The 19,254-nt window shown below is 30.8% G+C and overlaps 3 protein-coding genes across 3 annotated transcripts; 2 read left to right on the top strand and 1 right to left on the bottom strand.

Annotated features, from left to right (window-relative positions):
• Positions 1 to 7,061: 7,061 nt before the first annotated feature.
• LOC21394544 (serine/arginine-rich SC35-like splicing factor SCL28) lies at positions 7,062 to 10,727 on the top strand. Its single transcript, XM_024171754.1, has 7 exons — positions 7,062 to 7,370; positions 7,937 to 8,014; positions 8,172 to 8,336; positions 8,428 to 8,480; positions 8,607 to 8,634; positions 9,740 to 10,057; positions 10,478 to 10,727. The coding sequence occupies exons 1-6, from the start codon at positions 7,189 to 7,191 to the stop codon at positions 10,044 to 10,046; spliced, it is 813 nt and encodes a 270-aa protein (XP_024027522.1). The 5' UTR covers positions 7,062 to 7,188; the 3' UTR covers positions 10,047 to 10,057; positions 10,478 to 10,727.
• A 614-nt stretch (positions 10,728 to 11,341) lies between these two features.
• Positions 11,342 to 13,557, bottom strand: LOC21394543 (NADH dehydrogenase [ubiquinone] 1 alpha subcomplex subunit 8-B). Its single transcript, XM_010107366.2, has 3 exons — positions 13,475 to 13,557; positions 13,128 to 13,335; positions 11,342 to 11,694 (listed from the first exon to the last, which is right to left on the bottom strand). Exons 2-3 carry the CDS (start codon positions 13,313 to 13,315, stop codon positions 11,562 to 11,564), a joined length of 321 nt encoding a protein of 106 aa, XP_010105668.1. The 5' UTR covers positions 13,316 to 13,335; positions 13,475 to 13,557; the 3' UTR covers positions 11,342 to 11,561.
• An 881-nt stretch (positions 13,558 to 14,438) lies between these two features.
• On the top strand, positions 14,439 to 15,205 carry LOC21411784 (50S ribosomal protein L33). Its single transcript, XM_024171764.1, has 2 exons — positions 14,439 to 14,538; positions 14,861 to 15,205. The coding sequence occupies exon 2, from the start codon at positions 14,870 to 14,872 to the stop codon at positions 15,041 to 15,043; it is 174 nt and encodes a 57-aa protein (XP_024027532.1). The 5' UTR covers positions 14,439 to 14,538; positions 14,861 to 14,869; the 3' UTR covers positions 15,044 to 15,205.
• The last annotated feature ends 4,049 nt before the right edge of the window (positions 15,206 to 19,254 follow it).

Raw genomic sequence — 19,254 nt, 5'->3', positions numbered from 1 at the left:
GTGAATCGATCAACATGTTTATAGATGTTTTGTTTTAGATTTTTTAAATCAATTAACGAATTTTGAAAAAAGAAATTATCAGTTCTTTTTCTCTTTTGTTATGCTTACGCTACACTAATCCCCACCCCAAACTCAAAAAGTAAAATAATAATGAATTTCTAGTTCTAGCTACTAACTTAAACTTTATTTAATTGAGTAAATTATTTGATTTCAAAAAAGAAGATAAAACTTCTTTAAAAAAAAAGTAAAACACGCGTGAGCAATGAATGCTTTTATTATTAGTTTATTGAGATTTTTTTTCGGTATGCTACTGATAAGTCATGTTTTTTGTTTATCAAATATGAATAAAAACACGTAAAAGATAAAAAATAGACATATCTAATAATTAAAAAAACTCAATCTATTGATATGTTGGCGTACCATAAAATCTCTCTTATTATTATTATTATATTAATCTTTTGTTTTGTTTTGTTTTTATTTTTTATTATTTTTTAAGCAGAAGAACAAGTAGTTGGCTAGCCTTGCATCGGCAGCGCCTAACTTAAGTTAATTATTCTATGGTGGTTGAAACAAACCTAAACTTGTTTTTTAAGTTTGTCATATTAAGAGCTTGACGAGTCAAAACGCATAATAATTAACTTGTGACAAGTTGTGATTGGAGGCTTAATTTAGGGGGGCAGTATATACACTTTTTTTTTTCCCCACTTTGTGAGTTTGATTTGGATCTATTTAATACTTAACAATACGGTGCCGTTTGGTTTGAAATTTTCTAAAATAATAATCAATCAAACCAGTCGCATACATTTTCAAATAAATTTCATGAATCTAATTTCCACATTTTTTACATACTTTGTTGCGTACATGCATCAAATACATTTTCCGGCGGATATTGTTCGGACTCAGATCTTCTTTTAATTTAATGTCAGTTTGGTAATATTTTTAAAATAATTTTATTTTTATTATAAAAATAAAAATAAGATTGTTTTGAGAATTATTTTAGAACCGATTTTGAGATAATGTTTGGTTAATTTTTTAAGAGATTGTTTTGAGTATAATAAAAAAATAAAATCGTGTTTGGTTATAATTATTAATTAATATATTATAACATTGTTGATAAGTACTAGAAAATGAATATATAAAAGGAAAAATAACTTTCAACCGTTTTCTAATTCATTCACAAAAATCATTCACACTGCTTTTTATTTTCAAAACATTTGCTAAACAAACATAATTTGCCAAATGTTTTTATTTTCGTGTCTCAAAAGACGTACAGAAACGATTTCAAAAACAATATGAAACCAATTCTAAACGCACCCTTAATGTTTCAATTAATGTCTAAGAGCATCTTTAAGGCAACTCCTTAAATTTTAGTTAAATTTTAACTAAAATAACTATAAATTTATTTTAACTAACAATTTTTTAGTTATTCACTCCAAACACACTCTCAATTCTAGTTAAATATCAATTATTTTAATATTTATTAAATTTAAAGGAGATTCTCTGGTGCCTAACGTACTGATAAGTCAAGTTTTTTTAACCGTTGTATCTGCGTACTTTTTTTGACTTTTACGTGATTTTATACAGATTCGACGAACAAAAAACTTGGCATACTAGTATGTTGGCATACTTGAGAAGGTCTCTAAATTTAAAATAAAATAACTTGATTGAATTTAAAAAACATTTACATTTATTACGGTTGAAAGAATAAAATAATATAAAAAATTAAATGGTTAGTTTCTCAATGTTAATTATATTTAGATAGTGTGAAATATATTTTCTAAAATGACTAATCATTAGAAAAGTATTACAAAAATGCTAAATCATTAGCCGTTTTAGTTAAAAACATTCAGGTTTATTTGGAAAGTATACTCGAACTCATGATTTTTTATTCTGACGTTTGAAATACAAATTTTGTGTGAGAGCTTTGTATTGTAGCAGAATTAATGATTTGGATTTAAATATATGAAACAAACGATCATGAATGACTAACATAGTTAAAATTGCTCTAACTAATTATGTCATTTTATGTAAAAAATTTAAACTGTTTTTTAATTAATTCTTTTGTGTTTATAACGAGATGATTAGTTAATGTTAAAATTTTTTTTTGCTCAAGATTAATGTTAATTGGGACACAAAGAATGGACAGAAGATCTGGATGGAGGATGTTGGAATTGGATAGATCTTACACCGTCCGTGCACGTGGTCTCACTGTCACACTCCCAAAGCAGTTATTTTCAGTGATGTTTATTTCAAAAGTTCTTTTTAATTTAAAATTATAATTCTTAATTCTGTTGTAATATTTTTTTCTTATAAAAAATTTTAATTTTAAAAATTATAATCATAAATTATAATTTATACTCATGAATCAAATTTCACCTTCATTTCTAACAAAAATCAACGGCTGAGATTCGCTTTCAACATCTTGTTAAAATCATTAAACAGCCGCCTTCGGACGCGTGGACTTGAATGATAAAAAATGACAAACACCTTTTGAAAATATCCTGCACATCCTACGGTGAGAAGCCACGCGACTTATTCCACGCGCCAGCTTCTCTGTCTTTAAGTGGCGGCGCGTGGACAAACGTTGCGAGTGGCCACGTGACAGGAATTCCCAATGTCAAAGAGCCACCCATCCGTCACGTGAGCACATCGTTGTCCCACCAAACAAAAAAAGGTCAGTGGGACCACTGTCACTGGGCCTGACCCCTCCGTCACCCAAAAGTTCATTCACTTAGGTCCTCAAAAAAAAAAAAAAAATAATAATAATAATAAATGGCAATCCCTTATTTGACAACACAATAAGGAAAGAAAAAAGGAAACCAAGAAAAACAGCTTTTTCCCCATTGATTCCTCATCTTGAACGTTTGGACTTTGGAGTTGCCAAAGATAATAATAATTTAATAATAACAAGAAAATAGAAAAAAAAAAGCAAAAAGGTTTTTCTTTTTGCGAATAAAATGAGATTAAAAAACATGGTTCCCTTTTTCCAGTGTAATAATATTTTTTTTTGGAGTACCTTTTAAGGAATGGAATCATGAGAATTGGAATACAGCCTGCCAACTGCTTTGTCACAGATTTCATTCCACAACAAACGTTGTTTTAAGTCTCTCATACGTGTAAATTAATGATTCTTAAAGCATATTTATTTTTTAATTTAAATTTTTAATTTGAATTAAGATATAATTTTATGTAAATTTTTTTTTTATAATATAAAAATTAAATGTGATTATTTTTTAAAATTTTTTATTAAAATAAAACTCAAATAGATAAAATAAACAGAATCTTAATTTTAACATTTAAAATTTTAATCTTTTTTTAAAAACACTCTAATAAAATCAAAACCATGAACTTTGCATAAAACAAACTAGCTTTTATTGAATTAGATTTCGATAACTTTACACGTGGCAAGTTGTTTTCACTTTTTGAATTGCGAATGTTTTGGCATTGTTTGTCCTTAGAAGTCATCAACAACTTTTATCCATCAAATTTTTGTTGCAATATATTATTGACTCTAACACATGGTATAAGTCACATCCATATAATTTTAAATGGAAAAGCGCCATAATCAGTTTAATGAAGTAGAGCAAAGAGCATCAAGAGGATGTTTGGTATCTAGATTCGTTCACTGATTCGAATCATGGTTCGTAGTTCGTTATAGTATTTTCTCTCATAAAAAATATACGTAAATCGAAAATAATTCTAATCACATGGTTCTAATCCATGAACTAAACATCACCTAAATATGCAAAGTTTCGTTGACAAAAAACAAGCATGCAGCATGCCTATTTCCCTATACACTAATGTGGACGTATATGTATATGTACATAAATTATAAATATAAGTTGACATTTTAATTACTCAAATAATAAATAAATAATCACAAAAATATCATTTGACGTTTTAATGATTTAAAAAATCGACCATTTATTCATAGGTATTATAAACTTAAATCATTTACTTTTAGAGATATTTTTTAATACGCATAGTGTATTAGTAGGTCAAATTTTTTAACCGTTTGACTTGTATACATTTTAATTTTTACGTGATTTTATATAAATTTAATAGATAAAGAATCTAACCTATTAATATACTAGCGTACTGAAAAATGTCATTTTTAAGATAAATATTGAAAATACTTTTAAGCCTTGAGATTTTTACCTATTTATTTATTTAAAAGACAATCCATATGCTGGACCACGCAACTTTTGCATGTGTCTCTATATTACAAACATACTTATCAATTGTTGCTTGATAAGTACAACTGAAATTGAGAGCCCGTTTGTTTCGAATACTCAAACTTAAATTATTAAGGGCTTGTTTATTTGCATCCAAACTTAAAAAAAATTTAAATTTAAGTTACAAATTTATTCAAGTTTATGTTCTTTTGTAAAATTTGAGTTTGAACTTGAGTTTGGGGCTAAAATGAGTAAGTTCCCCTTCAATTCAAGTTCCTCAAACTCAAGTTAATGAACAATAGTTTTTCTATTCTTAAAAACACCATAACTTTTTCGTTTTAATTTCTATTAAAATTTTCCATCACCATTCAGTTTTTATTAAAATACTATCCAAATATAAATTTAAGTTTTGACATACTTAAATACAAACTCAAATAGATTCTCAATTTAAATAATAGTTCAAAATGTGCACATCTAAACACAAACTTAAATTAGAATCATAACTCAAGCTATACTTAAATACACCTTAACTCAAATCAATATCTGAACTCAAGTCATCATAACTCAAAAAATACAAATGAATAAGCCCTAATTTTATTACAGTATTTTTCTTTTATAAAAAATTTAAAATTTGAATATCAAAATTAAGAATCAATTTGAATATACATTCGAACAGGCCTTGAAACGTACAACAATAGTCAAGGAAACTTGATATTTTATATGTTGTATTCAATTAATTAATATTTTGATATTACTAATAGTAGTGATTTTCACGTTAAAAATATAATATGATATCTGAGCGAGTCGTAAATTTAACAAGTCCCTGATTCGTTATGGTTGAAGTCTTCCTGATTCATGTGCTCTACACTCTTTTATTTCTTTTATTAGTAAAAAACTCTTGCATGCGTCTCATTTAAAACAACAATACAAATTGTTGAAAAAAAAGATAAAAAAATAAAGATAAAAGTGAACAAAAAAGATCTAAAGCAGAAGACGGGAAAAAAAGACAAACAAAAAGTAAGGGAAAAAAACTTGTGCACAACATTTTACAACTGAAGTTATAATTTATAAAGATCACAGTCAAAAAATATTTATATAAGGATACATTTAATAATAAAATTATTTAGTAGGGTAATTAAAAAATTTAATATTTTAAATAACAGTAAGAAAAGTATTTGAAGGGGATATATTTAAAAAGAAGATTCTCTTATACGCATAGCATGTCGGTAGATTTTTTTTAACTATTTAATCTGCGTATTTTTTAATTTTTACGTGATTTTATACAAATATGACAAACAAAAAACTTAATCTACTAATATATTAACGTATCATAAAAGACCTTTATTTAAAAATTTATAAAAATAAAAAAGTTAAAAGATGTTATAAAAAAATATCTGGACGAATAAGAATAAAACAAAAGGAAAAACTAAAAAAAGCTAAAAAAATAGAAAAAGAAAGGCAACAACAAGTTTACCCTTCACGGCTAAAAAAAAAAACCCCCCACATATTATCTAGTCTCAAATATCCTTTTAATTATCGCTCAAATGAGCAACAATGTGACTGGTGATTTTTAATTTTAATATTTAAAATTAAAATTTTTTATGAAAAAGAAATTGCGTAACATAATTAAAATTATAAATTTAAACGTTTTTTTTATTATCATCCTTATGTCCATGTGCCCTTCTTCGTACACTTGCACGTGTCTTCAACTCTCGGCTTCCATGCGTCACGGACAATGGTGGACCCTTTTATATGTGGACCCAAATGCTCAGATGATTGTTGCCCTTTGCCTTTGGCTTTGCATCTACGCCCCCATATTTGTCCATCTTTTTTATTTTCTTGAAAATAAAAAAATAATAAATCTTTAATACATGCTTGGATGACATACCTGATTAAGGGTCCGTTCACTTCGCTGATTCGATTTTATAATTTGAGTTGAGATGTGATTTTATGTGAAGATTTTTTACTGTAGTAAAAAAGTTAAATGTGACTGTTTCTGAGAACTTTTTACTGTAACAAAACTCGAATCGGCGAAATAAACAGAAAATTGGTCTCACTATCCATTTGCTCCGTTTAATAGTTCGCACTACGATTGAGCTAAAAAGGAAAGAAAAAAAAGATAAAATCATTTTGATATTTTTTTATTATAGTAAAAATTATTTTGGTATTTTTTATTATAGTAAAAATTATTGTTAGTTCTATGTGTTTTAATAAAATTAAAAGAATATATTCACTTTTAAAGAAATGTTCTTGTTGAGACTAAGGGGATGTTTGGTTGGAGGATTAGAATCATGTGATTAGAATTATTTTTAATTTGTGTATATTTTTTCTGAAAAAAAAATACTGTAACGAACCATATAATTATTGAGACATACAATTATTAACTTTGTTTTCATTTAATTAATAGAACCTGATACTTCAAAAGTGTCTTTCCAAAATATCTTAACTTGTTTTGATTTTTAATTTTGAAATGTTTTAAAGTATTTTTATAATATTTTTAAAAAATTATTAGTTTGTTATTAATTAGTGAGAAAGGTAAAATAAATATTTTATGTCTTAAAATTCAATTTAAAAGTACTAAAAGAACGTTTTTTAAAGTGTTAACTATTATTTTAATATTATTAAAAACATAAAGGGCTAACGATGTTTCATTATAAAAAGAGGTACGAAAATGATTTTATTTAAAAAAAAGTCGTTTAGGCGTACGACAGTCGTTTTATTCAGCGTATTCACCAAAGACCGATAATGAATTCTAGCGGACCGCAGACTGAGTTGAGAATCGGAATACACGTACATTCGTTCGCAGACGAAAAAAACCCGTCAATCAAGGGTTTTTGATATTTTTAGGGGACAGACGGACAAGAGTTTCAATTCCTCCCTCCAAAATCCTTCTCTCCGCTTTCCCTTCAGACACAGCGATTCCACTCTGTTCTCTTCTCTCTCGTTTAGGGTTAGGGTTTTCTGGTTTCTCTTCCTTTCCCAAATTCCCTCTTAATCTAGCTTCAGCACCGCCATGGCTAGGTACAGAAGCCGGAGTCGGAGCCGAAGCTACAGCCCTCGCCGCCGCAGCCGGTCCCCGCCTCGTGGACGCAAGCGCTACGATGACGAGCCCCGTGATCGCCGCCGTGACCGGAGGGACCCTCGCTCCCCTGCTCCTTCTGGCTTGCTCGTCCGCAATCTCCCTCTTGACGCCAGGTCTCTCTCTCTCTCTCTCTCTCTCTCTCTCTCTATATATATATATATATATATGCATATATGTTTATGTCGTTCTCAATTTATTATTCTTTTAATTTGTGATACGAATGGTGTAAAGTTATTGCGAAAATTTTAACAGCGAATCGCTTATTTGTTGCTTTTCGTTCTGATTTTGCTAGGTGTAGAAATTTACTTTTCGGAACTGAGTAATTACAGATATTTATATGTATATATATTCTTCTGTGTGTGTGTGTGTGTGTTGTTCTTATATATATATATATATATATATATATATATAGGATTAAGTTAATGTGCACACATAGAATAAGTTCAAGATTTTTGGATATTTTCTTTCCCAAGAACAAGAAGTTTGCAGACTTGTCTTTCGTTGATTGTGCTAAGTTGGAAAGCCAGCCTATAATTTTGGGTTTTTGGATATTGTGAGGACTTATTGTTATTCCTTTTATCTCTCCTGATAATCGTGTTCCGTTTCTTACAAAACACACACGCATGGACAAAATGAAGAACTTATTCAGTCTAATATCTAGTTATCTGGTTTTGTACAGGCCAGAGGATCTTAGGACTCCGTTTGAGCGGTATGGTCCTGTGAAGGATGTGTATCTACCTAAGAATTACTACACTGGGTACGACTCTTCCTATCTTCTTTTTATTTTTATTTTTATTTTTTTTTTGGTTTAAATAAATGATAAATGTTTACCCATTTCATGTTTCTGTCCTGTACTCGGGTTTACGTGTTATTTCAAGTTGAGTTGTTGTGAATTGTGTTTTGAATATATATAGGGAACCACGGGGATTTGGATTTGTCAAGTACCGTTATGCAGATGATGCTGCTGAAGCTAAGCAGCAATTGAACCATACAGTAATTGGTGGGCGTGAGATAAAAATTGTGTATGCTGAGGAAAATAGGAAAACTCCTCAAGAGATGCGCACGACTGCGCGCCCAAGGTCTATAAACAGTTTACTTGTCTTCCTTGATTACATTTTCCAATACCGCCTTTATTTTTGTATTCACTTTGCTTCTTCTTTCAATCAATAGTGGCCGACATGGAGGGAGCCATAGGAGAAGTCCACCAAGACGCCGATATCATTGTCAGTTTGATATTTTACTTTGGCATTTATTTTAACTTGTGAAGAAGATTTATTCAAGTTTGCTTGTACATATTCTGTATTGTTTAATTGTCTGCTGAATTTTTATGGTTTTTTTTTTGGTCACAGCTTACTCGCGGTCACCTTCACCTGTTAGGTATGACTTGAGGTTTGATCTTATATGTACAAGATTTCGAGCTTTGTTTTTTTCCCAACTCTGTTTGTCAAGTATTATTATTTTCTCTTTGTGAATTTAGTTCTTGTTTGTTGAGCCGACTTTATTGCGCTTTTATACTCTTTGGTGCCAAGCTAACAATTAAATATCATTTCATTGACTGCTGTAACTGTTTCTTTGTTTTATAGTATGCGCTGCTGCCCTTGTTTATGCAGATATTAAAGTATACGGGCAAACTAAAGTTTTCTTGATTAAAAATATTAACAAGAGGTCGTAAAATTGATCGGCCTATAGCCTTTCTATCAATGCCTCTCAAGTATTATCCTTGATTTCACCTTGCCCAATGGAGAATATGCATGGACTTCTGAGTCTTTTTTTCCTTCTGATATGACGTTTATTACTATTAATGACCTTACTACCTCTATTGCTTGAGAGATGAATAATTACTATACAACTTTAGTTGTTATTTTCTTTCTTTGGACTGTGAAAGTAATTATTTTAGTTAGAACAATTTCAATTTGATACCTTGTTTTATACGATCCAGTTAATAAAGAATATAGAGCTTATAGTTGGCCAAAGAAAGAAATCACTTCAAAGATGGGAAGCAATTCAAAGTTTTTACTGGTAGAGGTTTGATGACATTGTCCAAGGAAAAGATAATAAAGGTTTTAGAAAGTTGCAAAGAAGCTATGAAGTGGTCAGATGCTGATCAACGAGTGCCTCAATATAGAGCATAACTCTCAATGTTTGGACAAAGTGTCATATTTTTGTTCAGAAATCTTGAAAAGGTTCAGGTAAAGGACACATTTTGATTATTAGATGAGGATACAAGTAGAAGTTATGTTATCTAAAACAAATTATCTGGTTTTATACTTTTATTTTATATAGTATTGTGCCTAGTTTCATTTGCTTGTTATGTTTTTGTGGTTAATTGGAAGTGACGAGTTAGCAATGAAAATAAAGAAATCCTTTAGTTTGTGCGTCTTTTAGTATTATTTTTTTTTTGAAAATATCTATTCGTGTTATATGAGCTAATTTAGTAATTCATTTTCTTTCAAATAAGCTTTCTTCCCTTGCTATTGGATAGGAACCGCAGGTCTAGGGATGATTATCACTCTCCAGCGCACTCCCGATCAATTTCTCGGTCTCCTTCACGCGATGATAGGGATTACAAGAGGTCCCCAACTGAGTCTCCACGTGACGATAGGGATTACAGGAGGTCCACAAGTCCAAGAAAGAACGGGCGAAGTAGATCTGGTGGAAGGGGGCGTGCATCAAGCAGGTCAAGGAGTCCAAGGGAGAACGGCCGACCTCAATCTGTTGAAACGGGGCATGCACCAAGCAGGTCGAGGAGTCCAGGGGGTGAAAGTCGTAGTCCTTCGAGGTCTCATTAACAATCCTACGGGTATGTCTCTTTCATTACAAATGAACGAATTGTGCATCTATTCTTATTTTTGATAAAAGAAAAGGGGTGTCACAGCTGTATCCATCCAGCCGAGCCTAGTCTTTATTTTCTGTCCCCTGAAAATGGGGCTCTTCTCCTTTATCAGGGTGCGTAAAAATTTGGGAAAAACAAAATGTGTTGCCGTATATTATTTGATTGTTCAGGGTAACTCTGTTTTGTATCTACAAACACATTCAGTGATTTTGTATCTTGGACTGATGCCAGTCCTTAGAAGTCGGAAAGCTCTGCTTTATTTTACCTTTGTTTTGAATCTTTTGATAAGCTTTACAATTATTGATTCTCTCTAAGAATCCTTAAATATGCGCCTCATTAGTTTCAACTAATTCTTCAAGATCTAATCTTGTGATATTTTACGTACAGCCCTCGCTGATGTTGCTGAATGTGCTGCTGTTAGATGGCCCGCTCATGGTTTTCCTGCAAGGTGCTCTTGGCATCATGATTCTAGATAGCTGTATGTGGTATTCCCGTTAGGCTTGATGCGTTTGGTCTCAACTTTGCGCATCCTTCTGTGTTTAATAGACTACTTTTGGATGTTTAGACTGAAATCAGATTTTTGGAACATACTGTCAGCTGTGTCTATAATCTAAATGGTGGTTATGATTGTTGGCAATCTTCTGATCTTATTATTTTAAGCTTTTTTTTTTTTTTCAATCTGTTGTAGTTTTGATCGTTGGCAAGGTTACTAGTCTACTTGGTTTAATCTTTGGAGGTTGATTTCCTCTCTCTCTCTCTCTCTCTCTCTCTCTCTCTATATATATATATATGTTTTAGGAGTTCTAAAAGCAATCTAATCAGGGATTTTTTTTCTTTTTTCCGTTGTTTAATTGTCGGGCAAGTATTAAGGTTTGTTTAGTTCGCTGCTTTAAATTTTTAATTTGAATTAAGATGTGACTTTATGTGAAAATTTTTTATTGTAATAAAAAAATTAAATGTGACTGTTTTTCATAATTTTTTTTACTTTAGTAACACTCGAATCGATAAAATGAACAGAATCTTACTCTATCATCCACTTCTAATCAATTTTTTTTTTTTTGTGTGTGTATGGGTAGAACTCAACTCCTTAACAATTGCATGTAGTTATCTGTAGCGTGCTCTTGCCACCATGAATGAAATGTAACCTCTCAAGAAAAACCAAGAATAATGGATCAATATCTTTTTCGTAGACCGACTTTAACAGAGCCCATCTGGCTCAAGCCTTGAATGATGACAAAAGAAAACTATGTCTGTTCAAAGTCTGCACTTTATGCTTTAAAGAAAAGGCGCAACGTTTCCACGCTTAAGAGCATTCCGCATTCGGCAATGAAAATGCGAACATACAAAGCAGGCGATAAAAGTCATCATCAAAGAGACAAGTCTAATATTAGAACTGTTCGAAAACAACAGTACTTGCTCACTGCAAAACTGTCCAAATTATTGAGACAATGAAAAGAAAATGAGTATGGTCTCATTCCAAACGACACGCTTTCTCGAATTCTTGCTGCTCTTTGCGACACAAATCGAACTCATTTGTATTGTAATACATGCATCCCACATAAGAATCCATCTCCTTTGTGCATCTTTGGTGTAGATCTCTCAATCTGCATCACAAAAATTTCCACCCTTAAAAGAAATGCCACAAACATCTCTCCACCATGTGTGTAATACCCTTAATGCATTTTTTTGACTCGTGATGATTCTAGATCTAAATCTTAGATATGCTCCTCCTAACTGCACTCATCCAAGAAGACTCTCTTTCTCTCCCTCCCCATCTAACAAAGCTACAAACATAGAATGAGAAACACAAGATGCGTTTAGAACTCGTTTTAAAATGATTATTTTTTGTATGAAAATAAAAATGAAAACGTTTTCAATTTCAGACAGAAATCATTTTTGAAAATACGTTTGATAGTTTTATCAAGAGATTGTTTTCAGTATAAAAAAACTCATTAATGTCTCTGTCTTCTCTCTTTCTGCTCGAGAGAAGAGAAAGCGAAAACAAAAAATGAAAAATGACTAAAAGTCGTTTTTTATTTCTCTCTCATTTTACATTAAACTAAAAAATCGTTTTCATTTCCGTTTTTTATCTTTATTGCGCCAAACGCCGTTTTGAAAACGTTTTCATTTTTTCTTTCTCGAAAAATGTGAAACAAAAACGGGATCAGTTCCGGCCACAGTCTCTTCTTCAAAACTAAGTTAACAAGCCAGAAAAGGGCAAACGTTGCATGAAAAACGAGAATTAGGTGGGGCTTTGTCAGGGGTGGATTTTTTTGTGTCTACGTTTAAGTCTTCGACAAATTTACGAGAATGAAATCAAAGAAATGAATTTCTGATGCATAGGATGATTGATCAGATAATCAAACTTGATTATAAGATCGATAAAACGAGCTTTTGCCATCATAGAACAATCATCTTCACACAAATTTAGAACTATAACACTCGCACATTGTCGTATATAAACTAAGAAACACAAGTACTTCAATAATCTAAAAATCCATACTTCAAACACCAGAGATAAGCAATAGCCCAGAGCCATATAGTAAATAAATAGAATTAACCATAAAGAAAGTTATTAACTTAACATCAAAGAGTTAAGCTTCAGAAGCAACAACTAAAGAAAAAACTAAGCCCCGGAATTAGTGGTCAAAGGAGATCATTCTAACACGAAATTCCTCTTTGCAACAGCCGACAAGACCGGATTTTAAGTTTAAATTTTCCGTTTTCATGGCCTTAACTCTGCCTTCAATTCAATCTAATTTCTCAACTTATTTATGAGAAAACTTGATAACAAGACAATAAGCAAAATTTTTGCACTTTTCAACATAAATCAGAGCAAATTTTTGAACTTTCATCACAATTTATAATCAAGCTAATTTGCAACAACGAAGTCACCAATTATGAAGAATTCGAAGCTCAACACTCAATATCCCCAACATTCTCGCTAACCAAACAAAACCTCAAAAGACACAAACAAAACGACAATCCACGAGGAAACGATTGAGAAAAGGATCAAAATTTGAGGTTAGGAACTTACAGGCCGAGGACGCAGCGAGTGACTTGCTGTCCTTTGTCGAGGCATTTCTCGGGATTCGGATCCTGCTTCTTGCACTTGAGAAACTCCACGTTCTCCGATTGGCATCTTAGCGCTATGTGCTTCGACGACGCCATCAGCACTGCCGACGTCGGTATCGGCTCTCCAGAAGCATCCACCGCGCTCGCCATTCCTCCCAAATCTCGATCGCCTAAAGGAAAAAACATCGAAAAAAACAAAATTGAAATTTTTAATCACATTGTTTGAATTCCTTCTGTTTGGTTGCCGAGAAAGTGACGGAAACGTAAAGGAAAACGAAAATTTGGTGCGATAGAAGATAGATTACATACCTTGGTGTCTGAGTTCGAATGGATTTTCTCAGCTCTCTCTCGGAGGAAACTAGTGTGTTAGGGCAGGAGGAGGAGGGACCGGTTACTAGGACCTGATGGATGCTAAATTGCGCCGTGGGGATAGTGAACTACATGAAACGACATGTTTTATGCTGATGTTATTTTAATTGCTGTCGTTTCTAAGGTTGTTGTCGTTGTCTGCGTTGATGTCGTTTATGTGTTCTTGTTGGATATAACATTTGTCGTTTATCCGGTTCATGTCGTTTTTAGCGCCATTCTCGTTTTGAATTATATCTGTCGTTTTAACACAAAAATTATGGTTTTAAGTTGTTGTTGGTGGTTTTTTCCGCCTGATATTTTATAGGATCATGTCGTTTTTGTGTCATTGGCTTTTGAGGTCGGCTCGTTTTTGGATATAACGCCGTCTTCTATAATCTACAAACGGTTTTTTTTGTTGTTGCAAATATTTAAAGATCATTTCTGACGTTTACGTCACCTTTTCAAATTTCAATATCCTTTTGAGTTGACATTGTTCAATAATCGTTGTCGATTTAATATCTTTGTTTCAAGCATATACTTGTTGTCGTTTTTTTAATTTTTAACGTATGTCGTTTTACTTCTTGTCATTTTTTATTGACGTTGCTCATTGAGATTATCATCGTTTTCATCTTGTTGTTTTTGTGCTGAAGTCATTTTTCCTTTTTAACCTACTCAAATTTTAGGTCCTTAATATTTATGGACATGACGACATTTAAGAGATTTTATCAATTTCTAAATATTGATGTCGTTCCTTTAGGTTTTCGTCGTTTTCCGGTTCATGTTGTTCTTCCATTTTGATATGTCGTTTTTCAGAGACTGTCGTTTTGATACTGATTTTATGCTAATAGGACACGTGTCGAACACATAAAGTTTCTGAAGGATATGGAGTGGAATACGCATTATTCTCTAAGTCCCACCGCACTGAATAACTTCTTAACCCCTAAAAGGTTTTCGCCTCCGTCGTTTCTCTCAGCCGCAACCCTTGCCATCTCTCTCTCTCTCTAAACTCTTCAGACCAAGATCAGGTACTTCTCTCTCTTCCCTTCTCTTTTACTCTTTTTGGCATTTTCAGATCTGGGTTTTTGTTTTGGGATTTCATTTGTATCATTCCAAATTGACAATAGACAATCTATGAATTGTATCCACGAAAGTTCCAATTTTTTTCCTGTTTTTTTGCATTAGTTCTTAGTAAGAGCAAAACCCATTTGCTTTCTTAGCTTGAAAAGCACCAACGAATCTTTAGGACCAATAGTTACAAGTCTTATGCATATTCAAGCTTGTCGTTTACACAAAAGTTTAGCAACTAATTCTTATCATTATAATTTTTTTTTTTCTGGGGGGTTTTAGGTTAAGGAAATGGGTGATAAGAAGAGGAAGGCAACAATATTTATCAGACTTGTGTCAGCTGCTGGAACTGGATTTTTCTATGTCAAGAAAAAGCCCTCAAGGATGGTGGAGAAGCTTGAGTTCCGCAAATTTGACCCTAGGGTTAATCGTCATGTTCTTTTCACCGAGGCTAAAATGAAATAACCAAAAAAAAAAAAAAAAGATTTGTTTTATTGGTCCCTAGGTACTACTTCTTGTTTGTTTATTTTACCTTCTCATTTGGTTCAATAATGTGATATCTTGTAGACAATCTTATATGATATAGAACTGGGTACTTGTTGATTAGCAGTGGCCTCATTTTCTCAAGGCATATTGGACGGGAATTTGATTGGTCTTAGCTGATTCTTTGAGATTTGTAGATTGTGAAAATGAAAGATTTCGTTGGGTATATTCATATATCCGAATTTGTGTGCATAGAATTTTGATGTTTATTGGTTGGCACTTTTTACTTATAGCTTGCTTGTTTGGTAGGAGTAAAAGTGGTTGTGTGTCAACAAAATCGTATTTCTTCGTAGTAAATATCGGAACAACCTTCCTAGTAAACATCGTCAGAGAAAAGACCTTTCTCTCCCTCTTCATGTGCCTCACTTAGGTTGTCTACCTTTGATTCTTAGGGGTTTTTCTTTTGCATGTTTGAGTTAGGGTGACTTGAGTAATGATCTTGAGTTGAGTTTGAGTTATAACTTGAGTTAAAGTTGTAACTTGACTTTGTGTTTGGATGTGCATATTTGAGTTATGATTTGAATTGAGAATCTTATTGAGTTTGTGTTTGGGTAGGTCAAAACTTAAATTTGTATTTAGATAGTATTTTAATAAAAATTCAATGGTGATGAAAAATTTTAATAGGGGGTTTTATTCGTCTTTTCGTTGTGAATACATAGAAAAAAAATAATCTCAATCAGAATTAAAACGAAAAAGTTATGACATTCTTAAGAATAGAAAAAATACTGTTCATTAACTTGAGTTCGAGTTTATGAACTTGAGTTGAAGGGAAAACTTAAACTCGAGTTTAGTCCCAAACTCGAGTTCAAACTCAAGTTTTACAAAAAAACATGAACTTAAATAAAGTTGTAACTCGAGTTCAAACTTTTTCTAAATTTCGTTGCAAAAGAACAATATTCTTTTTTGGGATATTTATGGTCCCGTTCATTTCACTTATTCGAGTTTTGCTACAGTAAAAAACTCTTACAAATAATTATATCTAATTTTTTTACTACAATAAAAAGCTGACATAAAGTCACATCTCAACTCGATTTAAAAACTTGAATCAACGAACTAAATAGATCCATATATATTTTTATACCATGTGTTTTAGGTTTATTCAAAATATATACTTTATGTTTTTTATCTCATTAAATGTATACCTTTAAATTAAATTTAATATATAAATTTATGTCTTATCTCGGTTAATAATTAATTTTGACCTTTAAAATGCCTAAACCGTTCTTAAGAAAAAGAAAAAAAAAACACTAAAACTTTCTAATATTATGATAATTAAAAATTAATAATACAAAAAAAAAAAAACAATTGAATGGTATTTTAAGGTCAAAATTGTAAGTTTAAAGTTTTATTTATGTATTTTTCTTTTTTTATGTTTTTATTTAAAGGTATTGTAAGTATTTTTAAGGTTAAAATTGAGGATTGATGGTGGAAAGATATAAATTTCAATATTAAATTTAATTTAAAGATATATATTTGATGAGATAAAAAATTAAAGATATAATTTTTAAATAAACTCAAAATATAAAGTATAAAAAAGTAAATATTCATTTTTTTTTTCTTACCAAACGCACCCTAACTTTGGCACTTTGAATTTGAAGACCATGAGTTAAAAGAGTGTTCTCATCGTTGTGTTCAACACTATGTGTGGTTTGCCATTTGGCCACAAAGAGGTTATGGGCTTATTGCACTGTGGCAATGGGGTGAATTAGAGAAATACTACTAGAGAATAGGATTTAAATATACTACGGTCTTGTTTATTTTACCGATTCGAATTTAAAATTTGAATTTTATTACAGTAAAAAGTTATCAGAATTCATCACATCTAACTTTTTTACTATAGTAAAAAATTATCACATAAAGTCATGTCTTAACTCAAATTAAAAATTTAAATTAGCGAACTAAACGGGTTATATTTTTATAGTAAAATTAGATTTAATTTTGATATTAAAGTGGTACGATGAATAACTAGAATTTCAAAAATGATTTAATAGTTTTGATTCACTATTTTTGAACTCTTGAGTTACTTAGAAAAAGCCAACCCTGAGGTTGTTCCGGGTTTATCTCCTCTTTGTAGCAGATTGAAAAATATCAGATGTGTCCATTATTATCAATGTCTCACTTTAGACATTAAAGAAGTGGAGCGACAAAAAGGAATTTATTCTTCTCAAGCTGAAAATATGTAAAAGGTCACAATTTTCTTTCGTCTGCTCTAATTTAGAATTCTTTTGCCTAATGGATGCTCTATTTTTCATTCCCCGTCTTTTCGACCAAGGTCATCTCATGAGTGTTTTGGATTATTCCTTATTTTTTTTAGTTTATTCATTATTGTTTCAAGAATTCATACTCCAAGATTACTATCTGAACACAGACTTAGGGGCGTTTGGTATGTAGGAATCAGTAAGAATCATATTCTTAGGAAAGTGATGGAGGGTAATATGATTCTTAGGAATAATACATTACTGTGTTTGGTTCTATACAAGAATCTTTTTTAAATTCTAAAAAATATTACATTACTGTGTTTGGTTGTTCGTATGGAAGAATATCCATAATAATAATAATAATAATAATAATAATAATAATAATAATAATAATAACAATAATAACACCAATAATAATAACAATAATAATAATAAACAACAACAATAATAATAATAACACCAATAATAATTATGTAGGAATCAGTAAGAATCATATTCTTAGGAAAGTGATGGAGGGTAATATGATTCTTAGGAATAATACATTACTGTGTTTGGTTCTATACAAGAATCTTTTTTAAATTCTAAAAAATATTACATTACTGTGTTTGGTTGTTCGTATGGAAGAATATCCATAATAATAATAATAATAATAATAATAATAATAATAATAATAATAATAACAATAATAACACCAATAATAATAACAATAATAATAATAAACAACAACAATAATAATAATAACACCAATAATAATAACAATAATAACAACAATAATAATAATAATAATAATAATAATAATAAGATTCTTATGATTTTGAGATTCCTGGGAATTTGAATAACACATGTTGGGTGGTATTCAAATTACTTTAAAATGAGAGAAAATGAATCTCATGGTAATCACTTTCTTGGGAATTTAAAAATTATAATTATTGTACCAAACATGATAATATTGCATATTCTTATTCTACATACCAAACGCTCCCTTAAGGATAGCTCATTTAGTTCATGCGTTTAAATTAATTCTGATTTATATTCAAATTCTTTGAAGAGAATTATTGACGATAATTTTTTTAATTTAAATTTTTTGTGTGAGAAAAAAATATTATCGCAAGATTAAAATTATGGGTTTAAATACGTATAGTAAACGGGCCTGAAAGAATTAGGAATTATTATACAAATGGGGCCATCCAATTAGCAATCGATGGGCCTATCTACAGCGGCATCAAAATTTCAACTTAACCGACAATGACAATTATTGCAATATTTTAAGCCATTGTATCCTTTACATATGTTTACATATGTTGTGAGTGGCTGTTATAATAGGATTTTGGGTCACAATGTCTTGGCCATTATCTAATGGAAAATTTTATTTTCACCCCAAATAAAATTTTTTACTAAGGCACCCTAAAATATTTAAAATTTAAAATTATTTTCTTTCTAATATTTAAATTTTATATAATGCCATAAATATCCTTGTATAAACCCCATCTTTTTCCACTTTTTGTCTTGAACTCTCTTTGATTATGTGCATTTACTTCTTCCTCTTCTTTTATTTTATTTTATTATTGTCTTCACAAAAATTATTATATGCAATAAACACTAAATAGAACTTCCACGTCCAACCCTCCTAGGTTTCACTCTAATTGATGTACACTTCAGTATATGAATTCATTTTTTTTTTGGGAAGAATTTAGAGATCAATTAAATAAATATTTCTACAGATAAATAATGAAATATCAAGATGTGCCATAATTAATGACGTCTGCAAAATAATAAGAACTTAAAAATGGAAAATAAGCAACTTTCTTCATGAATTTCACTGAAACCAAAAAAAAAAAAAAAAAAAGAAAAAGAAAGGGAAGAGGAGTTCTAGAAGTCTTGATTTCCATTAGAATTTCTTCAAAGTTTTGACCGCACACTTCCAAGTTTCCATGG

This window comes from Morus notabilis, unplaced genomic scaffold (assembly GCF_000414095.1).
Source record: "Morus notabilis unplaced genomic scaffold, ASM41409v2 Scaffold38, whole genome shotgun sequence".
Lineage (NCBI taxonomy): Eukaryota > Viridiplantae > Streptophyta > Magnoliopsida > Rosales > Moraceae > Morus > Morus notabilis.
The sequence above is the reverse complement of the archived record's forward strand: the minus strand, read 5'-3'. Positions and strand labels throughout refer to the sequence as shown.